The sequence below is a fragment of the Schistocerca nitens genome, chromosome 2, assembly GCF_023898315.1.
Source record: "Schistocerca nitens isolate TAMUIC-IGC-003100 chromosome 2, iqSchNite1.1, whole genome shotgun sequence".
Lineage (NCBI taxonomy): Eukaryota > Metazoa > Arthropoda > Insecta > Orthoptera > Acrididae > Schistocerca > Schistocerca nitens.
The window spans coordinates 544,972,036-544,992,663 of NC_064615.1; the positions used below are offsets into that span (position 1 = coordinate 544,972,036).

General features: G+C 39.8%; 2 protein-coding genes across 9 annotated transcripts in view; one reads left to right on the forward strand and one right to left on the reverse strand.

Annotated features, from left to right (window-relative positions):
* Positions 1-20,628, forward strand: part of LOC126236536 (uncharacterized) — a 302,827-nt gene that overhangs the window by 34,848 nt on the left and 247,351 nt on the right. The window contains exons 1-3 of one of the 5 annotated variants that reach the window (XM_049945909.1): positions 1,453-1,521; positions 8,725-8,952; positions 11,864-12,246. The exons of 1 other annotated variant lie outside the window; for it this stretch is intronic. In XM_049945909.1, the coding sequence (XP_049801866.1) occupies positions 1,494-1,521; positions 8,725-8,952; positions 11,864-11,925 (318 nt within the window). In that variant the 5' untranslated portion in view covers positions 1,453-1,493 and the 3' untranslated portion in view covers positions 11,926-12,246. Of the gene's footprint in view, positions 1-1,430; positions 1,522-8,724; positions 8,953-11,863; positions 12,247-20,628 lie in introns of those variants that run through there. 3 more of the 5 variants (XM_049945912.1, XM_049945911.1, XM_049945910.1) reach the window with 3 other exon arrangements.
* LOC126236547 (uncharacterized) overlaps positions 1-20,628 on the reverse strand; it is a 342,194-nt gene that overhangs the window by 17,872 nt on the left and 303,694 nt on the right. The window lies entirely within an intron of this gene.

Genomic DNA, 20,628 nt, shown 5'->3' on the forward strand with positions numbered 1-20,628 from the left:
ACGGATTATAAGTAACATTGTATAACCAGTGATTGCAGTATCCCACCAGACATTTTGTCTGTTTTTGCAAAATGCGAGGTTAAAGGCATCAAAAGGAAAAATATTTCACTTCATTTTTCTAAGGAGAATGTGACATAATTAAATTCCACGTCGCAGAATGTACTACATACATAACTGATATGCCATTTACACTAAAACCTAAAACAATTAAACACTTATCATGTTAAGTACGTATGTGTTCTTTGTGTGGAGCTGTTAGTGACGTGTCAAGCTTCGACTCTTTGTCTCTAAGTCGCTCCTTGCGCGACTTTCCCTCTAACAGAAGGGTAGGGGACAAGGTTGGAATTCGAAACAATTTACACATTTTCGCTTTTTAGCCAGATGGGTGTTTGATCTTTAAAATATTTCCTTATTTCTTGTCCACTTTTTATGTGCTCCAGTCTTTTTCTGCATTACAAAGTTTACTCTGCTGAATTGAAGCTTTTTCCCATTTTCCAAGTCACAACTTTGTCTTGTGTTAAATTATTACTTACTATGGCGCACGACCAACGCAGTATCACAAAAGCGTCAGTACTTTATATAGGGTGTATTTCCTAAGAGTCGTTAAGTGCCGTTTCTCTGGAGTTATAACAGATATACGGTATTTCCGTTTTGAATTGTGTTGCTAGACTCAATCCTAACAAACAATGCTTGTCTAGCCTTTCATTTGACTGCTAGTGTCTACAGAAGGCGTCGGTTTGTTGCTCTTTACACGCAAAAAGATTTTTTAAGGAGGGGAATTTTACGTGCCCATACGATATGGCGCTCCCAGATTTAATCCACGGGAAGTTAGATGTATAACAGTCTGTAGCTAAAGAATTAACCACATATTTCAAATAGATTTAATGTATTATACTGGACGTAGAGGTGTAGATCTAGAAAAAATTACAAATGCTGCAAAAAACACAACATTACGTCTAAGAATAATAAAAAAATTTAGAAGATGGTGGAAACTGCTTACGTAGTCTCTAGAGAACACTCCCTCGTATGATTCTAAGATTGGTAACTAGACTGTAGTATCTAGGTACTGAAGTTCCTCTATGCACAAGAGTCTCCTCTTCAAAATGGAAAGCTCTTTATACCGGACGGTGAATGATATAAATATCACTGACATCTGTTCACCTCCTTTCATCAGCATTCGAGCCGTACGACATTAAACGATGGGCTTTAATGAGAGAAAAAAATATTCCTTTCCAGCCTGTGCTCAAAGTATGGTAACAAGTTTTATTGAATGCTGTAGTTTTAATGCTGATAATACGTTTGACATAGCGAACGATAACAGATCTTTTCAAGCACAAGGAAAGTCAATCTGCTGCTAGTTGCTGCAACCAGAGTTCACGGAACGGAAAATCAGGAGGAAACTTAACGATAACATTCGATGATGCCATCGGGTATTTAAACGTATATAAATGAAAATATAACGCAGAGAGCAGTAGTAGTTTTTGTCGAGTACAATGAAGGCTGCTTTGTTGCTTGTTGCTGGTAAGTATTGGCAGAATTTATTATCTGTCATTCACGATAAACATTTTTTTCTTACCCCTATTTACATAATTTCTCATGTATTAATCAATGCGAAAAGCTATTTCCATGTATAGAAAGTTAGTCGATTGGCCGAAAAAAAATGAAATACAATCCAGAAGCCTTTAAAATGCATATCTTATTTCGAATGAGCACTTGTTAATCTTCGCTATTGTGAAGCTTATCTCGTCCACTGTAAGCTGTTTGTTATATCGAATCATCAGCAGAGTGCAGTAAGCAACTGTTAAACCACTTGGACCACATTATATTCTTGTTGTATCGTAACATTTTACTCACATATACTCTCCTGTGCATAAAACTGTTGCACAATAAATATAAACAAAGCATCTAATATGGAGATCGATTCTTACCGATACTATTTAGACAGTTCCAACACATTCGTTATTGCACGAGTATTTGCTGTGTACAAAACTTTATAAATGTAAAAAAAAAGAAGGCTACGAGTGGCAGTCTTACTGTAGGAAACCGTGATTAGGTATCACAAAGTTGTATGAATGAACTTAGAAATCAGAATAAAATGTTTTCAATCTCCAAAACGATTGAAAGCTGCCTTTGGTAAATAGCTAATTACACTGAATTCAAGTAAATACTTTAACAAAGGTAATGCGGTAAATATACAAAATGCGCTTGCGCGAGCTTCAATGTAAAAAACACGCGTAAAATGAACACTAAAGACGTTAATCTCTGATGAAATAATTCTAATAAAAATTTTAATTGCGACTAGCAACACTTCGTAGATACTATATTGCGTCACGCAAATAACGATAAAGATGTGTATTTGAAAATATCTTTAGTCGTGACCGGAAGTAATTAATTCCTTATCCTTATCAGATACTATTCGAATAGTGCCGTAAAAACCTTCCCTCAAGGAAACAACCTACTGCCAGTACTAATGTTATGTAGCGATATGTTATTTACAGAACAAAACATAAAATCATAAAATTACCTTGGCTTCAAGATAGCCGGTATAGTTTTGTCACTCAAACATGTATTGCACTTATATAACTTTTCGGTTCAACTGATTGTCTGTGTTAGCATAGCAGTGCTGCACCATATGAAGAACCATAGTTACTACAGCTTTCTATTACAATGACTACTTGATTGAAAATTAGTTCTCAATTTAACGGAAGTTTTGATGAGAGGACAGGACTATGTTGGTGGTTTGACTAGACCAATCTAATGTCCCAAGGAAGCTGCCGGACGGGCTGATCGAGCGGTTCTAGTCACTTCAGTTTGGAACCGCGCGACCGCTACGATCGCAGGTTCGAATCCTGCCTCGGGCATGAATGTGTGTGATGACCTTAGGTTGGTTAGGATTAAGTAGTTTTAAGTTCTAGGGGACTGATGATCTCAGATGTTGAGTCCCATAGTGCTCAGAGCTATTTTTTGAACCAAGAAAGCTACTATTATACTGGCATGCGTATAACACAACTATAAAACTACTGGATGTAGCTTACTTTGCGATGAGTTGCTTGCAGTACGATGTAATGCTATTTATGAAATTCAGTATAGACGGTAGGCTCTTTTGATTAGCGATGAACTTGAATAAACTTGGGCCACACTGCTTTTTTCATTAACTCTAAAAACCTTCTTGCGGTCATGTACTACGCACATACACGTGCTCCCTCACTTATATCTTAGCTTCCCCCTTATTAGAACACCAATTCCGGCACAATTTGTCATTTCTGCCCCAAGAAACATGTCTGTACCAAAACGCAGATTGGTCGCAACTCATCATCCGTGCGTTCTTACCCCAACGATATTATTGTTACATGAAATGTCTGACCCGTGTCATACAAATATAACATCCCTGTCATTTCCAGACTATTTACTACAACGACTTGATATAATTATTTGTTATTTATTCTTTCATCATATATTACAGTCTCATAAAATATCATTGATGATTAATTTCATAAGTACATATAGTTGCTAAAATGGTTTTAAATTTATGAAACCAAATAGCTGGAAAATACGTGCTGCACGGTGTCGTAGTTTTACAAGCTATTACGTAAGACCTACATTTGTGAGCCATCTGTAAGGGTGGTGATCAAAATGGAGTTTGGTATTTTCTTTGTGAAACAGCAGGTATCAGTGTTCTGGCAATTTCAGAGAAATAACGACAACGTAAATGTTTTTCATAAGCTGTTCAAAATACATACTTGTTTTGTTAGAATTAACGTATATGATGCACTTGAAATGAACTGTGAAGACGGTTTACAGTATCACCAACTACACGTAGCTCTAAAAGTATGTATCTTAGACCTCATGTCTTCGGGACATTTTGCTTATGTTTTTGTCCAAACTACCACCTACCAAACTATGGGATACTTCTTTTACACTGTGTAAAGTGTGAACAGTTATAGCCATATCATAGCTCGCTGTCGTACCGTTGAAAATATCTTTCCGACTATGACTTTTGTTCCATTAAGAGTGTTGTGTTGAACTATTTCTGCAGTGAGTTACCGAATAAAATCATAAATCAGGTCCGATATCCGGTATGTTTTGTCGCTCTTTCGACCTACGGTTTTCTTCTGCTGGAACGGGAGAAAGTTGTGTATAGGACATTAAAGACATCTTCTTAGATACAGATACATTTCCACTACTGAGCGGTATTAGCTTCTACTTGTTCGATCAGTTACGTCAATGTCGACTAGCTGGGTCTTTTGACACAATTCAACGAAACCTAATTCTGTGGTGAATCAGATTCGGAAAAGCGAAATCAGTACTTCGACCGTCTCTCCTAGATTTTTCGAGAGGGTGTCAGTACGGTCAAAGAGTGACTTAATAAGTGAAGTAGATGTGTATATTGTACCCATACATGTTAAGGTTTTTGGTCAGATCGGCTAGTGAGTGATTAATTTAAATATCATAGCTGCTTTCAGGTTTTGCTTTTAACAAATCTCCGAAGTCTTTAAACGTGTATTGAAGCTCTTAATGTTTTGACAGAAACTTAGTAACGTATCACTCGAACTGTGACGGGTCTTTGCATTTCACTGAAAACTTAAAGGCACATACAGGTCTAAAATGCAGTTTGCAAATACTCGTAGATTTGACCATTTTGTGTTTCACACCCTCGTAACAAAAGGATTGAATATTCGATCTTGACAGTTGCAATACACTGTAGTTAATTTCCTGATATTTCTTCTGATGGGGAATTCTTTCTCTGTATCCAGTAACATTCTATTGACACTGAAACACGTTGAATTTGTAACTGCCCTATGATCACTGAGCTTCTCTTTCATAACAACTGATACGCGAACTCTGAGTCTGTTAGCTGTAAGAGAGTGGCATCTGTAACTAAAATGCCAGAGGTGCTTGTCAGATATGAAATGAAATGAGCGTATGGCATTTGTCAGAGAAATTGCCCAGAACAGTCTCACACAAATCCTGCCTGTGGCACCAGGTTTAATCAAATGGCTCTACTATTTAATAGCTATATGTATTTTGAGAGTTAGTGACTGGTGTTGCAATCCTTTTACACTTGAGAAGCAAAGAACCATTACGCTAAGCTGTGATACATACGGGAATGCACACGCAACACCTCTTGTAGGAATGATGAAAAGAGGACGACAGCTTTAGTTATGCAACAAAAAAAGTTACTGCACCAGTTACGTTTTGCTGACAATATTTTTCGCAATTTTATTTCACCTTAGTGTTGTTGGAAGCAACAAGAGTTTTCGATCATTTGTCTGCGTGTGTGTAATTCAACGATTTTTCCCATGCGGTCGTCTGTTTCGTCCTCACTGCAATTAAAAAACCAGAAAATGTAAATCATAGAATATAATTTCAGCTATTCAAGGATAATATTTTTGGAGTATCTTCTTACGCATTTCATACCGCCTTCAAAATACGGAGATTGAGTCAATTCACAACGTTTGCTTGTGCACATTGAACTGTAAAGTAAGATGTCACGTGCCTCTATGACATGTTTCGGTGTGCTGGCTGAAAAATTTTCTCATGCGTTACATTTCAAATGTTTCTGTAAAAACTATAACAGGGACTTACAAACTTAAGATGTACTGCAATAATGAACAGCAACGAAAAATGTGCTACAAGTCACTAACTAAACAAGCTACTAACAAAGGGATTAAAGATAGGTAAAGATAAGTACGAACAAGCATATAAAAAACAATGTTAAACAATAAGTAGCATAAACAAAAAAAAACTGGGGGAGAATCATATAAGAATTATAAAGCCAAATACTGGCCACATAATAGACGCTACTGAAGAAAGCGAGTGCAGTGAAACAACTCTTATATTCTTTACAGAAAACTACGTAGTGAAACTGACAACAAGTATCCAACAAAACAGTTGCATAATAAAATAAAACGGCAATTACTGGAAACACATTTCTTGACCACAGAGTATAAAGAGAAGTACAAGGTATTGGAGTGAAAATTGAAGCCTTCGTCGCTGGTGAACAGCAGTCGACGTGAGCGTACGGATCAGGAACCTACTGTGGACAGCGGAAAACAACGACTTTCGCGCGATAATCGTTGAGCAGACACTGCTGGTAGCCCCGTGGTTCATCTGGGGCGTCTTTCCCTCAACTGTACCATGCTTGTTCATCCGTGGCTCTCACTTCTGTCATCTATGGTCAATGTTGCCCCACAGGTCATGCTGTCACTTTTCGATAGTGCAGTTTTACCATGCACACTTCACTTTAAGCAGGGTGACACTTGAACAGTTTACAAACTGAGGCGTGCATCCACTCTCTGCCTGAAAGGCAATAATCATACCCCTTTGGACGTCAGATAAATAGCTTCGTTTCTGCATTATGACAACGATTGCACTGTCCGCCGCGGCTCCCTGATGATCTTTACATAGCCTCCAGCGTTAATACTGAGCCCTACCGTCATTGAGTGGTTATCCCGCGTTGAAGTCGAACAAAGGCGGTGGTCACATTCCTGTGACGGAACCGTGTATGTACTAGTGTCTTGGACGTAACGTAGATAGTGAAATGACTCTGATGTCGCCCATCGTACAATATCCGGAACATCACAAGAAGTTATGTGAGACGCTCCATGCAAGGCTGTCACTTCTTTGCCTCTCAGTTTAGTTTGAATGTAACAGAAAAACAAACAAAAACTAATGGCACCTATTAATCTTCTCTATCACGTGAGTTTCAGAGGACGGAACGGGGACAATATTTTAATAGGTTACGTTCATTATCTTGATGAGGAGCAAAAGACTTTACAGAGCCGTCCAATTGGAGTTATGTGTGCTTTCCAGTGAAACCCCAGCTACATGATCGTAACGAGGAAGGCTTCCAGCTTCTGCAATACCTTTTCATTCTTTACTACTAAGGGTAGAGCGGGCTGTCTGATGTCAAAACCAATGAAGAACCTAACTTTATCAGCCAAATATCTGGCTAGCCTTCAGTGTGGCAGAGCCTTACTAAAAAGGCAAACCTTCCCAGATATAAGTGAGGAAAGAACTAATATTGTCAATTTAATTATGAGATAATAACAATCCAACAAGAACTTGAAAGACCACTATAATTGTATATTCGAACACGAAATTAATTACGAGAACTTGTCCGACATGAGCATAGCGTGCATGTCACTGTTGATTCGTACTTTTTTATTTTCAGGGACGAGTGGACTGTTCAAGTAACACATACACTCCTGGAAATTGAAATAAGAACACCGTGAATTCATTGTCCCAGGAAGGGGAAACTTTATTGACACATACCTGGGGTCAGATACATCACATGATCACACTGACAGAACCACAGGCACATAGACACAGGCAACAGAGCATGCACAATGTCGGCACTAGTACAGTGTATATCCACCTTTCGCAGCAATGCAGGCTGCTATTCTCCCATGGAGACGATCGTAGAGATGCTGGATGTAGTGATGTGGAACGGCTTGCCATGCCATTTCCACCTGGCGCCTCAGTTGGACCAGCGTTCGTGCTGGACGTGCAGACCGCGTGAGACGACGCTTCATCCAGTCCCAAACATGCTCAATGGGGGACAGATCCGGAGATCTTGCTGGCCAGGGTAGTTGACTTACACCTTCTAGAGCACGTTGGGTGGCACGGGATACATGCGGACGTGCATTGTCCTGTTGGAACAGCAAGTTCCCTTGCCGGTCTAGCAATGGTAGAACGATGGGTTCGATGACGGTTTGGATGTACCGTGCACTATTCAGTGTCCCCTCGACGATCACCAGTGGTGTACGGCCAGTGTAGGAGATCGCTCCCCACACCATGATGCCGGGTGTTGGCCCTGTGTGCCTCGGTCGTATGCAGTCCTGATTGTGGCGCTCACCTGCACGGCGCCAAACACGCATACGACCATCATTGGCACCAAGGCAGAAGCGACTCTCATCGCTGAAGACGACACGCCTCCATTCGTCCCTCCATTCACGCCTATCGCGACACCACTGGAGGCGGGCTGCACGATGTTGGGGCGTGAGCGGAAGACGGCTTAACGGTGTGTGGGACCGTAGCCCAGCTTCATGGAGACGGTTGCGAATGGTCCTCGCCGATACCCCAGGAGCAACAGTGTCCCTAATTTGCTGGGAAGTGGCGATACGGCCCCTACGGCACTGCGTAGGATCCTACGGTCTTGGCGTGCATCCGTGCGTCGCTGCGGTCCGGTCCCAGGTCCACGGGCACGTGCACCTTCCGCCGACCACTGGCGACAACATCGATGTACTGTGGAGACTTCACGCCCCACGTGTTGAGCAATTCGGCGGTACGTCCACCCGGCCTCCCGCATGCCCACTATACGCCCTCGCTCAAAGTCCGTCAACTGCACATACGGTTCACGTCCACGCTGTCGCGGCATGCTACCAGTGTTAAAGACTGCGATGGAGCTCCGTATGCCACGGCAAACTGGCTGACACTGACGGCGGCGGTGCACAAATGCTGCGCAGCTAGCGCCATTCGACGACCAACACCGCGGTTCCTGGTGTGTCCGCTGTGCCGTGCGTGTGATCATTGCTAGTACAGCCCTCTCGCAGTGTCCGGAGCAAGTATGGTGGGTCTGACACACCGGTGTCAATGTGTCCTTTTTTTCATTTCCAGGAGTGTATATAGGATACAGTAGTGTTGCAGTGCTAAGTGGGAGAGTTTCATTAACATCGATTAGACGAAATAGCCATCTGTAACTACGTTCACTGACTTTTACAGCACTGGTAGCAGTGGCGGAGGTCCACGGACAACCAGAAGAGTCGACCACCGCCAACATCGGGAATGAGACTCTAAGGACCGGCAATATCACGGCTGAGAGTAGATTTCTGGGGAGGTCGTCCTACACGGAAGATGACGATGATACCATTTGTGTCGCAGCAGACAACAAGTTCTACTTGTATGCTAATTCGTTGAAGCTGTATTCTTGCTACAACCAACTACCGAAAGGTAAGTTACTTCAAACAGAACTGTTTTCTGTTAAAAATTGACAAGATGAAACAAGTTTGTTCAGCATAAAAATTCGCGAATGGTCCCACAGCGTAAGTGAAAATATGAGTGAAATCAAATCATCATGGAACAGTTGCTACCCTTGCCTCACCGAAATTACGAAATTGCAACTCTTCATGATTCTCCACCAAAACCATTCAGAGCAATTTGCTGCGCATATTTAGTCCACCTTTTATAGTAATTTTCTTGCCCCTTAAAACTGCTGCATGTTTTTCACTACACACCCTTGAATTCTTTTATTAGGATTATGTCGTGTAACACTACATGAAGTACGCAGTGGGCCATAGTTTCAACATTTTACGAAAAGATATTTTAACAGGCGACGTAAGTTGCCACAACTGCCGCGGTCTGTAGCGTGTGGTTAATTTTCACAGTGAAGGAGTTGGCAGTGAAGTACACACACGTATACTAAGCTTAACACTATAAACCGATAGGCAACGTACACTTTTCTTCATACCATGTAGAATGCCGACAACTGGATTAGTGTGTATAAACAACACCCGTCATACGCTTAGGAACAAGTAGAAATAGTCTTGCAAGTTTAAAGAAGTTAAAAATTTAACGACGCGTTGACATAGAGACGAAGAATTAGGTGAACTGGGCAATGATAAGTGAACGTACTGGACTACATCTTATCGGAAACATCAGGTTGGCATTAAATTAGGGCACAGACTCATTCATTGTCTTAGTGAGAGATCTACTATGTAATATCGGACCGAAATATATGCTACTTATAGGCGATGACACACTGTACTAGCAATCAACCGTATAACCATTGCAAAAAATTTCCCAAATATCGGGCATTTATATGGTAAATAGCAGCATGCCACCCATTTTAATTAGTAGTCAGTGAAGGTTGAAAAAAGAACCTGATAAAAGCACGTTACTTAGGCCAGACCAAAATATCGCGAAACAGGAAGATGTGGGGTTGTCGTATTACTGGTTAAGATTTCCACTGCGTTAGAAGTTGTGCCTGCACGCGTGTTGGTTAGTACAAGAGAACATGTATAGTTAGTTTGTTACTATATAACCACGACATTATTTAGTTTGGCTTTTCGTGGCCACTGCTGTAAGGAGGCTGATACATTGTAGTCATCAAGAACAGTGGTTAAGGAAAACGCACCATCTATCGAAGCTTTCACAAGAGCTGTGCTTATAGTGCGAAATTGCTCATCGTGTCCTAGCAAAATATCACGATTAAAACTCATGATGAGCCGACCGAAATGCCCCAGTCCCACGTGCAATAATATTGCGGACGATTAATAAACAGAAGGTGGCTTCGCATCTCGCACAAAGCTGAGGTCCATAACTTCACAGGGATCGTGCGAAGTAACACTGGCGCAGATTCAAGAGAATAATTTTTCGAACTCTAACAAAATGTGTATCCTCTAGAGTTGGGGAAAACTGAAGGTCTCACCACTAGAGACGTTTGGTGTCTCTCAAAACAAATAACATTTTGGTGATCTTGCGCTCTCCAAACTTGGCATTCTGAGTGATGGAGAAAGGTACTTAATTCATTCAGTGTTTCTACAGGGTGATTGCGTCGTTTAGCATCCGCAGTTCTGACTCTGACGATAGCTTCTGACTGTACGGCGAAATTGTAAATTCTTTGTGATTGCGTTTATCTGTTGTCTATTCAAGTCTAATAATTGAATTTATGTCAGCGATGAGTCTCTATCTGTGTCCTTTGATGTTGGTGACTATTAAGTATCACGAAGGCTAAGTCCCATCACAAATCAGCAATCAACTATCCCGTTATCTGTCGAAACGGTAAAGATGATTTTACTACAGTCCCACTTCTGACTAATAATTCCAACCGTAAAACTTTTAAACTTCATATCGTCTTTAAGGTAACCTAGCAGCGCTTAACATGCATACTACTATTGCAAGAGTACAAGAGAGAAATGAAGTTAACATCTCCATTGCCGAGCTACATTGTAGTCACCGCAATCTTACAGCTCGATGGGGCTACAACCCTCTTCTAGGAAAAATGTTGTCTTTGGTCAATTTATGGTCTGGTGTTTAACCTTAGTAAGTAATAATTTCTTGAATTCATTCTGTTTCGTATCATATGGTATTCTTTCATTCAGTCCTCTCTTTATGATAAGCATTAGTATTTACATAACACTGTTGTTAATTAAACTGTCAAGAGTGTAAATTTTGTTGTCAGTAGCTGTCATCACTGTCAAGATGACTGACTTTTCTATTTCTTTTTGCAACAAAAGGGTGTTCGTTATGGGTTGGGCGAACGTTTGGACGGCGGAATACCGTTCCTGACCTGTACACGAAGGACAGAGTAAACGCATTTCATCCCGTCACGTTGGATCGTTCTACTGTTAAGATGGTCTCACGTACGACAAAGTTTTACGGTTACTGGGGACCGGCGGTGCTGACCATTCCCTAAACACAAACTCAGAGGTCGCCAGATCAGTTCCCAGCAAACGAAATCGTGGTCCCTCAGGTTATCGTCATTTACCTCGTCACAGGATACATGTGTTGCTCAATGAATGCTTCGCACGCCAGGAGCATTACCCTCCTAGAGGAACGTGGTTCTAGTGACATCCTTAAACTTTCTAAATAAGCTATAAGTCAGGTTTATTCGCGTCGCCAATCTTCCAACGGTCTGCTATAGTACCTGTAAGAATAGGAACCCTGTAACATAGCACACTGTGTGACCCCACATTATCTCTGATACACGACCGTAACGTAATCTTTACACAATGCTGACAGTGAAATTTGTGCTATGTAAAAAAGGTGAAGACTTACCGTTGTCTTATCACTAGTAAAATTAAACTGCTATGTTATTTTTATACTTCCTATCTTTACTAAAGCACATTCCTCTTCATTGCAGTTTACGTGGTGAAACCAAAGAGTCAATGCAAACCATACCTGTCAGATTGTCCCAGGAACTAGGAGTATTGCAAATCAGTTGGCTCAGATTGAATCGTCTGCGAGGGAGTGGAGAATAAATAGCTGGACTGCTGACTGAAGACATCTGCTGTTTCCAGAGGAGCCAAGAAACTGGAAGAGTGTCAGAACTTGACTCTTATACTTAAAAATAACCGGTCGAATCTACACATCCTATTCTGTGTCAGTTTCTGATTACTTCACGACATGCAGTAAATATCATTACTGTAAAGATTAGTACTAAAAACTTTGCATTTGTATTCTTTTTATGTTTCTGTTGTTTCTATAACAGTTGTATGCCGCCGCAATAAGAGTGTAGTTTCATGATGTCAACTGTTATATTAATCGGTAGTAGATATTTCTCTACCTACAGGTTCCCGTAAATACTGACAAACTACGGCTTCTTATTAATAACAACAAATGCAATTCATCCGTTATCTACGCTGACCTCCTATATTCCAAATGTCCACTTCCAACCCTAACACACTGCCTGCCACGAGGACACCGGCGGCCACAGCAAAGACTCACGACTGACGCCACGGCTGGGCCTTACGTGGCTTGGGAAATAAGTGAAAAATTTGTAATCCAGAAGAAATAGTGTCATATCTCACGGTTCTATATAAATTTATTGCAAGCTATTTGAAATAGTGCGCCAAGATGCGTGTTCGCATTATCGAAGTAGTAAAAGTGACCGTGTACCGTCTCAGTTACTAGATCTTGTCGATTGAAGCGTAAGTAAAGGTGCGTGCCGAAAAGTAATGCCTCTGAATCTTTATATGGGAAAACTTATAAAGCTTTTTAATTAAAATAAACTTTATTAACACTCTACATCCTCATTCTTCCTGTCACTATATTTATCCAAACAAGAGAACAGTTTCTTGATACCCTCACTGTAGAATGTTTGACTTTGTTGAAGGGGCCATAACATTATTTCTACTTGCTCCGTTTCATCACTATCAAAGTGAAACCCTCTAAAAAGTTTTCATCGAGTTTTGGAAAAAGATGACGGGCGCATGGGGCATAGTCGGGGTGTATGGAAGATGATCTCTTACCTTATATACAAGGTGTCGGGTTGATACACATGTCGCATGTACATGCTGTGTCGTTGTCATGATGAAGGAAAGTTAGCTCCATCTGTGCAAGAACTCTTCCAATTCGTCTTTTCAGTTTCTTGAAGGAATACAACAGGCAGTATCTCGAGCTCTGTTACAGTTACGTATCACACGGCCATGTCACACGCTACAGTACGTAGCCCTCGATCGGCAGGGGGTAGCAATTGCGTTATGGAATCGTGAAGGTCTACCGAGTAATATGCATGACGCGTATTAGGGTAACCTGCATTGTAAACACAATGAAAAACTCGGAGGCATACATCCCGTCTTATCAATACTTTCTTTCATTTTTTCTTGGGTAACATCAGATATCCAAAAAAAAAAGTATGATGCAAAACGAATGCTACTAAATTGTGTTACACCAATAAACAGAAAGATAAATCGAGACAGGTAAGAAAATCGTTATCAGTTAGATTAAGGAAACTATACATTAATCATAAATTTATTCTGCTCAGTACTAAAATTATATGTAAATTCCAAATGGCCACAAAACACATAATTTGCTTGATAGGAATAGACAACAGCGCACACGATTAAGAAAAAATGCAGCACGTCACGGTAGACATTTGATTTCTCATCCCAGTTCTAGACAAAAGTGTATCTACCTAACCCTAGTCCGACTCGCTGGTTAACAGAAATGCTTTTCAGAAAATGAGGCTCTAGTAATGCTGTTACTGCATGCAGCGGAGCTAAGAACAAGTAGCACTAATTCTGGGCTGAGGTGGAGCTCTCCCATTAGCTCGGTGAGACGAGAAAATGCCACGGGAATCGGAGACTCAGATGTTCAAGTTTAGTTTGCTCCAAACATTCTTTTTCAGTTAAAGCATCAAACAGTATCCAGTTGAAACCTCCAATTGTGGTACGTTATCTCTTTCTATTTGTCTTTATTTTAACATTAAGACATAACATAAACTTCTTACATATAAAACGTCTGTTTTACTCTGTCCATGAGTTAATTAAAAACAGTTGAAAATAATAGTGCGCACAATAACATCGTCCTATCCAATAAGGTACAAAAGATGCATTACGAAGGGGACAATAAATTGCACATTACGTTACACATTATAATTCCATTCTAGACATCCATCGTGCAAGCTTATCTTCACAGTTCTGGTACGTAGACACACGAACAAATTTCACTTTCGGAAAGGCGTTCAACTACCTTGCTTTTGCAAATTTCGCAACTAACTGCATCATAAGTTGCTGGAACCTACACAACACGTCTGCTTCAACTTTTGTCCAGTTTCCCTCCCTCCTCCACTCACACACCAAATTAGGCTCCAGTGGATTAATGTCGGGAGATTGTAGAGTCGAGAACATCGAAAATCCATGATTGATCCATTTCCTTGGAGATTCTTCTATTCCAATGTGTTGCACTGTACCATCGTTCCGAAACCTTAAGTGTTACTGAATACCTAGAGAAACTTTTCAAACGCATCATGTAAGAGAAATGTCATATCAAAGAAGATCAATAGAAGCGAATCCGAGCTGCAACTCGAGTGGGAATGGCAGTAATGGTAGCAGCAACAATAATCATATCCAACTACACTCTCCGAGGAGACTAAGCAATGGACAAAATGCTAACAATAATTATTACCATAATGGAAACTTTAGTAATGGTGCAGCGAGGGGCTATTTTAGGAACAGTAGGATTTTTAATCGATATAATCCAATGTATGGCAACACAGGACAGTTCTACCAACACCAGCAGAACAACAACAATAATTACACGAATCAACCAAAACAACATAGACAAAATTCACCACAACAACCGATAATCACTGAAGTAGCTGAAGAGACAAATACCAATCGTACCAACAATCAGTCAAACTAAACATGAACGCATCGTGCCCCGGAGTAGCAGTCAGGGGATCTGTTAGGGGCGAAACAGTAAAATTACAATTGTTAAGATATAATGATGGTGAGCTGTTGATTGAAGAGTTAACAAAGTATTTAATAACGTGTCATAATGACAGATCGAGTGTTCCGGTATCGGAAGTATTTGTTGAAATAGAGGAAGTTCCAACGAATGTGATATTAGACACCGCCGCTTCCGCCAATGTCATCTCAGGCGCTCTTTTTCGGAGAATTATTAGGAAGAAGAAGGTACGAATTTGGCCGTTACAGAACTGCAAAATCACCGGAGCTGTTGGAGCACGCTCTCCCAATGTTAAAATACAATCACAATTAGAGATGAAAATGGGAAATGTAGCAATAAAATGCACGTTCCTTGTAGTGGAGACGTTATTAGTGGACTGTATTCTTGGTATTGGGAGTATGCAGGAGTACGATTGTCAGATTGATTTTTTGGAAGGAATAGTTAAATTTAGATTAAATGGAGAAGAGATAGCACTGGATTTAAATAGAAAGGAAATGGTGCATGAGAAATCTTTGCGCGGTGCCATAATTCAATTAATTGACACTACAAACGGTCGTTGGAAGGAGCTTTCAGAGGATTTGATACTACAAGAGGACTTAAACCAAACAACAATGATAAAACCTAGTGAATCAAATCAGCTTACCGGAGAACAAAGGCAGCAGCTTCATTATTTGTTAGAGGCATATGAAGAGATTTTTGATGAGAAACCAGGAATTATTAAAGGGTACATTTGTTACCTACAAGTGAAGACACATCAGACTTACTGTTACACGCACTATCCGATCCCCTGGCGTTTAAAACAATCTGTTCAAAGGGAGATAAATATAATGTTAGAATGGAACTTGATTTAATAATCAACTAGTCCATATTGTTCTCCGCTCTCAGTCGTTCCAAAACCTGGAGACAATGTAAGATTAGTTTTGGATGCGAGAGAGATTAATAAAATAATAGTACCTGTAAGAACTCATCCGGAAAATATAGATGAATTAATTCAAAATTTCCAGGATGTTTCGTATTTAACTAGTGTTGATTTGAGAAGTTCGTACTGGCAGGTCCAAATGGATGAAGAATCTAGGAAATATACCGCATTTATCCATGCTGGGAGAAGTTACCAATTTAGAGTTGTCCCGTTCGGACTTTATATTAGTGCCGGAATATTTATTTCAGCGTTGGATTATGTTCTTGGACCAGAAATGCGTAGTCGTATAACTGTGTTTGTTGACGACTTATTAATAGCCACGAAAACATGGGAAGAGCATTTGCATATTTTGGAAAGGATTTTTGCTGCTTTCAAGAAAACCAGAATTACAGTAAACTTACAAAAGTGTCATTTTGCTTTACTACAAATTAAGTTCTTAGGACATATGATAGATGCGAAAGGTATTCTGCCTACCGAGAAGAAGGTAAGTGCAATTCAAAATTTTCCACTACCACGGAATAAAAGACAGCTGAAGGGATTTATAGGTATGGCATCGTTCTACCGTCGTTTCATAAAGACTCAAGCCATGAATTCTGAGGCATTAAACGGGCTTCTACGGAAGGATGTGCCATGGCAATGGACTGAAGAATGTCAACTAGCTTTTCGAGACATTAAAGACCAACTCGTTAACGCATCCTTATTATGTCACTCTGATATGAATTGTGAGTTCTGTCTGTCCACGGATTCATCGGATGTTGGATTAGGTGCTTGTCTCTTCCAAATAAGGAAAATAAAAGGTGTACCAACATTCTGTCCGATAGCATTTGCTAGTTGAGTGTTATTGCCCTGTGAAAGAGCCTATACGACAACAGAACTTGAAGCACTTGCGGTTATCTGGGCATTCAAGAAGTTTAGCTATTATTTATATGGTTCGTAAACGATTGTGTATTGTGACCATCAATCACTAACCTTTTTGCAAACATGTAAATTATTACATTCTAGACCGTCACGTTGGACAACGACACTACAACAGTACCAATTTAAAATTATTCTTGTGGCCGGCAAATAAAATATTATTGCGGATGCACTGTCAAGATCATCAGAAGGTTTAACGCCGGAAATAAAAGCAGTAAATACTTCGGATTTTCCATTATTACTGTTGCAGGACAATATCTACAAGACTTATTATGTACATCTTTGTAGAGATATGGGAAATTTATAACGAAAAGACCCTCGATCGAAGAAGATAATTCAGCTAAAGGAACAACAAAATTCAAGGACTAGTTTAGATCATTATAAATTAGTAAATGGAGTACTATTCTTCAGATGTGGGAAGGACAACAATCCACGGTGGTGTGTATGTATCCCGAAGGAATATGAGGAAAAATTAATTTGGTTTACCCACTTATTATGGGGACATTTTTATGTAATTAAATGTGCCAATAAAGTAGGAGCATACTGTTATTTTCCGAATATTCGGAGGAAAGTGCACCAAACAATACAAAACTGTTTACTCTGTCAAAAGGCAAAACCGGATAATAGAAGTAGTAAGCATGTTCTCCATTCAATTATTCCACGAGAGCCAAGGGCGTTAATTTCGTGTGATATCTGCGGCCCTCTCCCACGATCAAGAGGAGGAATCAAATTCATTGTTGGATTCTTTGACGTGTTTACAAAATATGTAAAACTATATCCGTTAAAGTGTGCTACTGCCAGAGTTGTTGTACTGAGATTGGTGCGTGACTATCTTCCGCATGTAGGTTTACCGAAATCCATAATTACAGATAATGCCAGAATTTTTACTGGATTTAAATGGAAGCAAACATTAACACAGCTTGGTATTCGACAAATTTTGACATCATGTTACCATCCACAAGGTAGTCCAATAGAACGAGTTTTCCGAGAATTAAACCGATTTATGCGTACGTACTGTCACAGTAAACAAACATCATGGGCTGATTATTTGTCATAATTTGAACAAATATTTAATAATCTGACACATACCTCAACTAACTTTACTCCAACAGAGCTTATGTTTAGTCAGATTGAAAAGAACTTCTGGATAAACCATCTGCCAAAGTATGAAGACCAGAATTTAAAATGGGAGGAAAAGATTCGACTCGCACTTGTCAATTTAACTAAAAAGGCAATACAACGGAAATTGACATATGATAAACGGATTCACCGGATCCAGACGTTTCATCTTGGAGAAAAGGTTTTATTGAGGCGACACATCCATTCCTCGAAACTGATGAAGAACATAAAGAAATGGAATCTTATTTATAGCGGACCATATGTTATTGTAAATATACCAAATCCTGGATCATACTTGTTGGCATATCCCAAATCGAAAAGAATAAAGGGATTATTCCCGCATAATGATATTAAGAAATTTTTTGAAGGATCGTAGATCTGTGATACCAAATATGGAGAAGAATTTAGAGTGGAATTTGACTATGAGTCGAACGTGTATATAAATATCAAGAAGTTTATGTTGTCTAAAGGGTAAGAGACAGTGAGATTGCTCCTGTAATAGGTTAAGAGACAGTGAGATTACTCCTGTGATAGGTTAAGAGACAGTGAGATTACTCCTGTGATAGGTTAAGAGACAGTGAGATTACTCCTGTGATAGTTTAGCACAAAATTTTAAGATAGGTAGAAGAATTTGTTAATTACTAGTGTTTGTAAGTGTGGACTATGAGCAGAAGCCATAGTGATATACAATGAAAGTGCATCCACATTTCCTCAAGACACGGCATTTGTGTGAGAATTGGTGGTGGTGGTGGTTAGTGTTTAACGTCCCGTCGACAACGAGGTCATTAGAGACGGAGCGCAAGCTCGGGTTAGGGAAGGGTTGGGAAGGAAATCGGCCGTGCCCTTTCAAAGGAACCATCCCGGCATTTGCCTGAAACGATTTAGGGAAATCACGGAAAACCTAAATCAGGATGGCTGGAGACGGGATTGAACCGTCGTCCTCCCGAATGCGAGTCCAGAGTGCTAACCACTGCGCCACCTCGCTCGGTGTGTGTGAGAATTGCCTGTGAAACTTGTACAATGCGGGATATGTAGGTAAATACGCTGTGTGTATGATGTGCGCTGTTCGCGGGAGAAAACAAATGAACTGTGATATGGAGCAACAGTCGATAAGGTTACTGCTGCAAACAATTGAAGAAACTCTCTGGTTGCGCGAGAGAAAATTATTAAAATTTTAGATTTTTCATTATGCCTTCTCTACCAGGAGAATTAACTCAAGAATATTAATTAACATTTTAAGAATAGCAGTTTGTGTGTTTCATATTATGGACATAATTGGTGAAATATATTTCCATAAATGTTCATGAGAGGATGAAGAAGATTCTGCGAGTGGATGATTTGTTAAATGAACATACGTCATCATTAATGATATTTATTTGGAAGTGGATCTATAAATCAATTAATTATAAGAATAATGAAAATTTTTCAGAGAATTTTTTTCTAGAAATTATTCCTTTTGTGGAGTCAGTGTCATATGCCTATGTTTAAAATATTTCATCAGGTGTAAACTTAAATTTTATCCATAATTTCGTAATTGAAAGCAAACCTCCGACAGATTCAGTGCTCTACTTCCACCTGCACTATAACAAAACGAAGATTAGATTTTTTTAAAAAATTGAGAGGAATACATTCGATATGAGCTATAACAAAATTTAAATGCCCACAGTCTATTTGGCAATATTTTGGACAATCAGCAGTTGTAATTGGTATTGAGGACTACAAACAATTTCGCAATTGTCAGGACTGATGGATGTTCCAGTCTAGTACAGATGGAAGAATGTAAGAATCCACTCCGATTTTGAGTTCAACGATGAAATATGGACTTCGTTGACTTAATCCACTCTCTTCCAGGGATTTATTCAGTCAGAACCTTTTCTTATTCCACTTTAAACCTGTTTCATGTTCACGTCCCTGAACATCTGTTCCTGAGATCATCTTCCTGTTTGTACGGCAAATTACCAGCATCTATCCTGTACCATAAGCCATCGCCTGTCCTACGTGCCGACTCCACCAAACGCTGTACGTCGCCTACCCGGTGTCCGTACCCAGTGTTCCTGTTCCATCGACTTCACAACGAGATCGCCGGCTACATCGTCGAAAGAAGAATTTTGAAAAATTTTTTGAGCAATATTGTAAAATTGTTTTTGTCTATGAGGCATTTTTCCTTCGATCTACTCTATGGAGCTTCTATATATTTCAGTATTACTGGATTTAGGCTTTCCTATCTTCTTTCATACCTGAGCTGGGTTCTAGTCTTCCGGGTTTTCCAGGGTTTCCCTGTGAAGGCCAGTTCCCAAATGGGACGACCTTTTTCGTAATTACACCAATCTACATCTTCCCTGGTTATGTACTCATGATGCGGGTATACCCCGGTACATGTAAAAGCTACAGCTTAGGTATTCACGTAACTTATTGTCTTAACATGTTACCCATACTCTCTATAGTAAAATTCTACTAATTCTAAATATTCCTCTTTTGAATAAACAACCCATCACATTTTTTCTGTTAGCTCTCAAAGTGTATTATCATTAACTTTGCTCGCTGCGAGGGGCAATTGTAATATCTGTTTATATTCCATGAATTTTTCTGATACAATTCTACCCGTGGATGACGTTTACAAATTTTCTATCTTCATAATCGCAGAATCCATGCGCAAAATAGTTTCATGCAATAGCTATGCCATGAGCGCATAATTATTCTTTGTAGTACTCTCTCTGATGGTTGTTAGACATAAAAAACAAGGAAAGCTTCGGAGATTGTCTTCG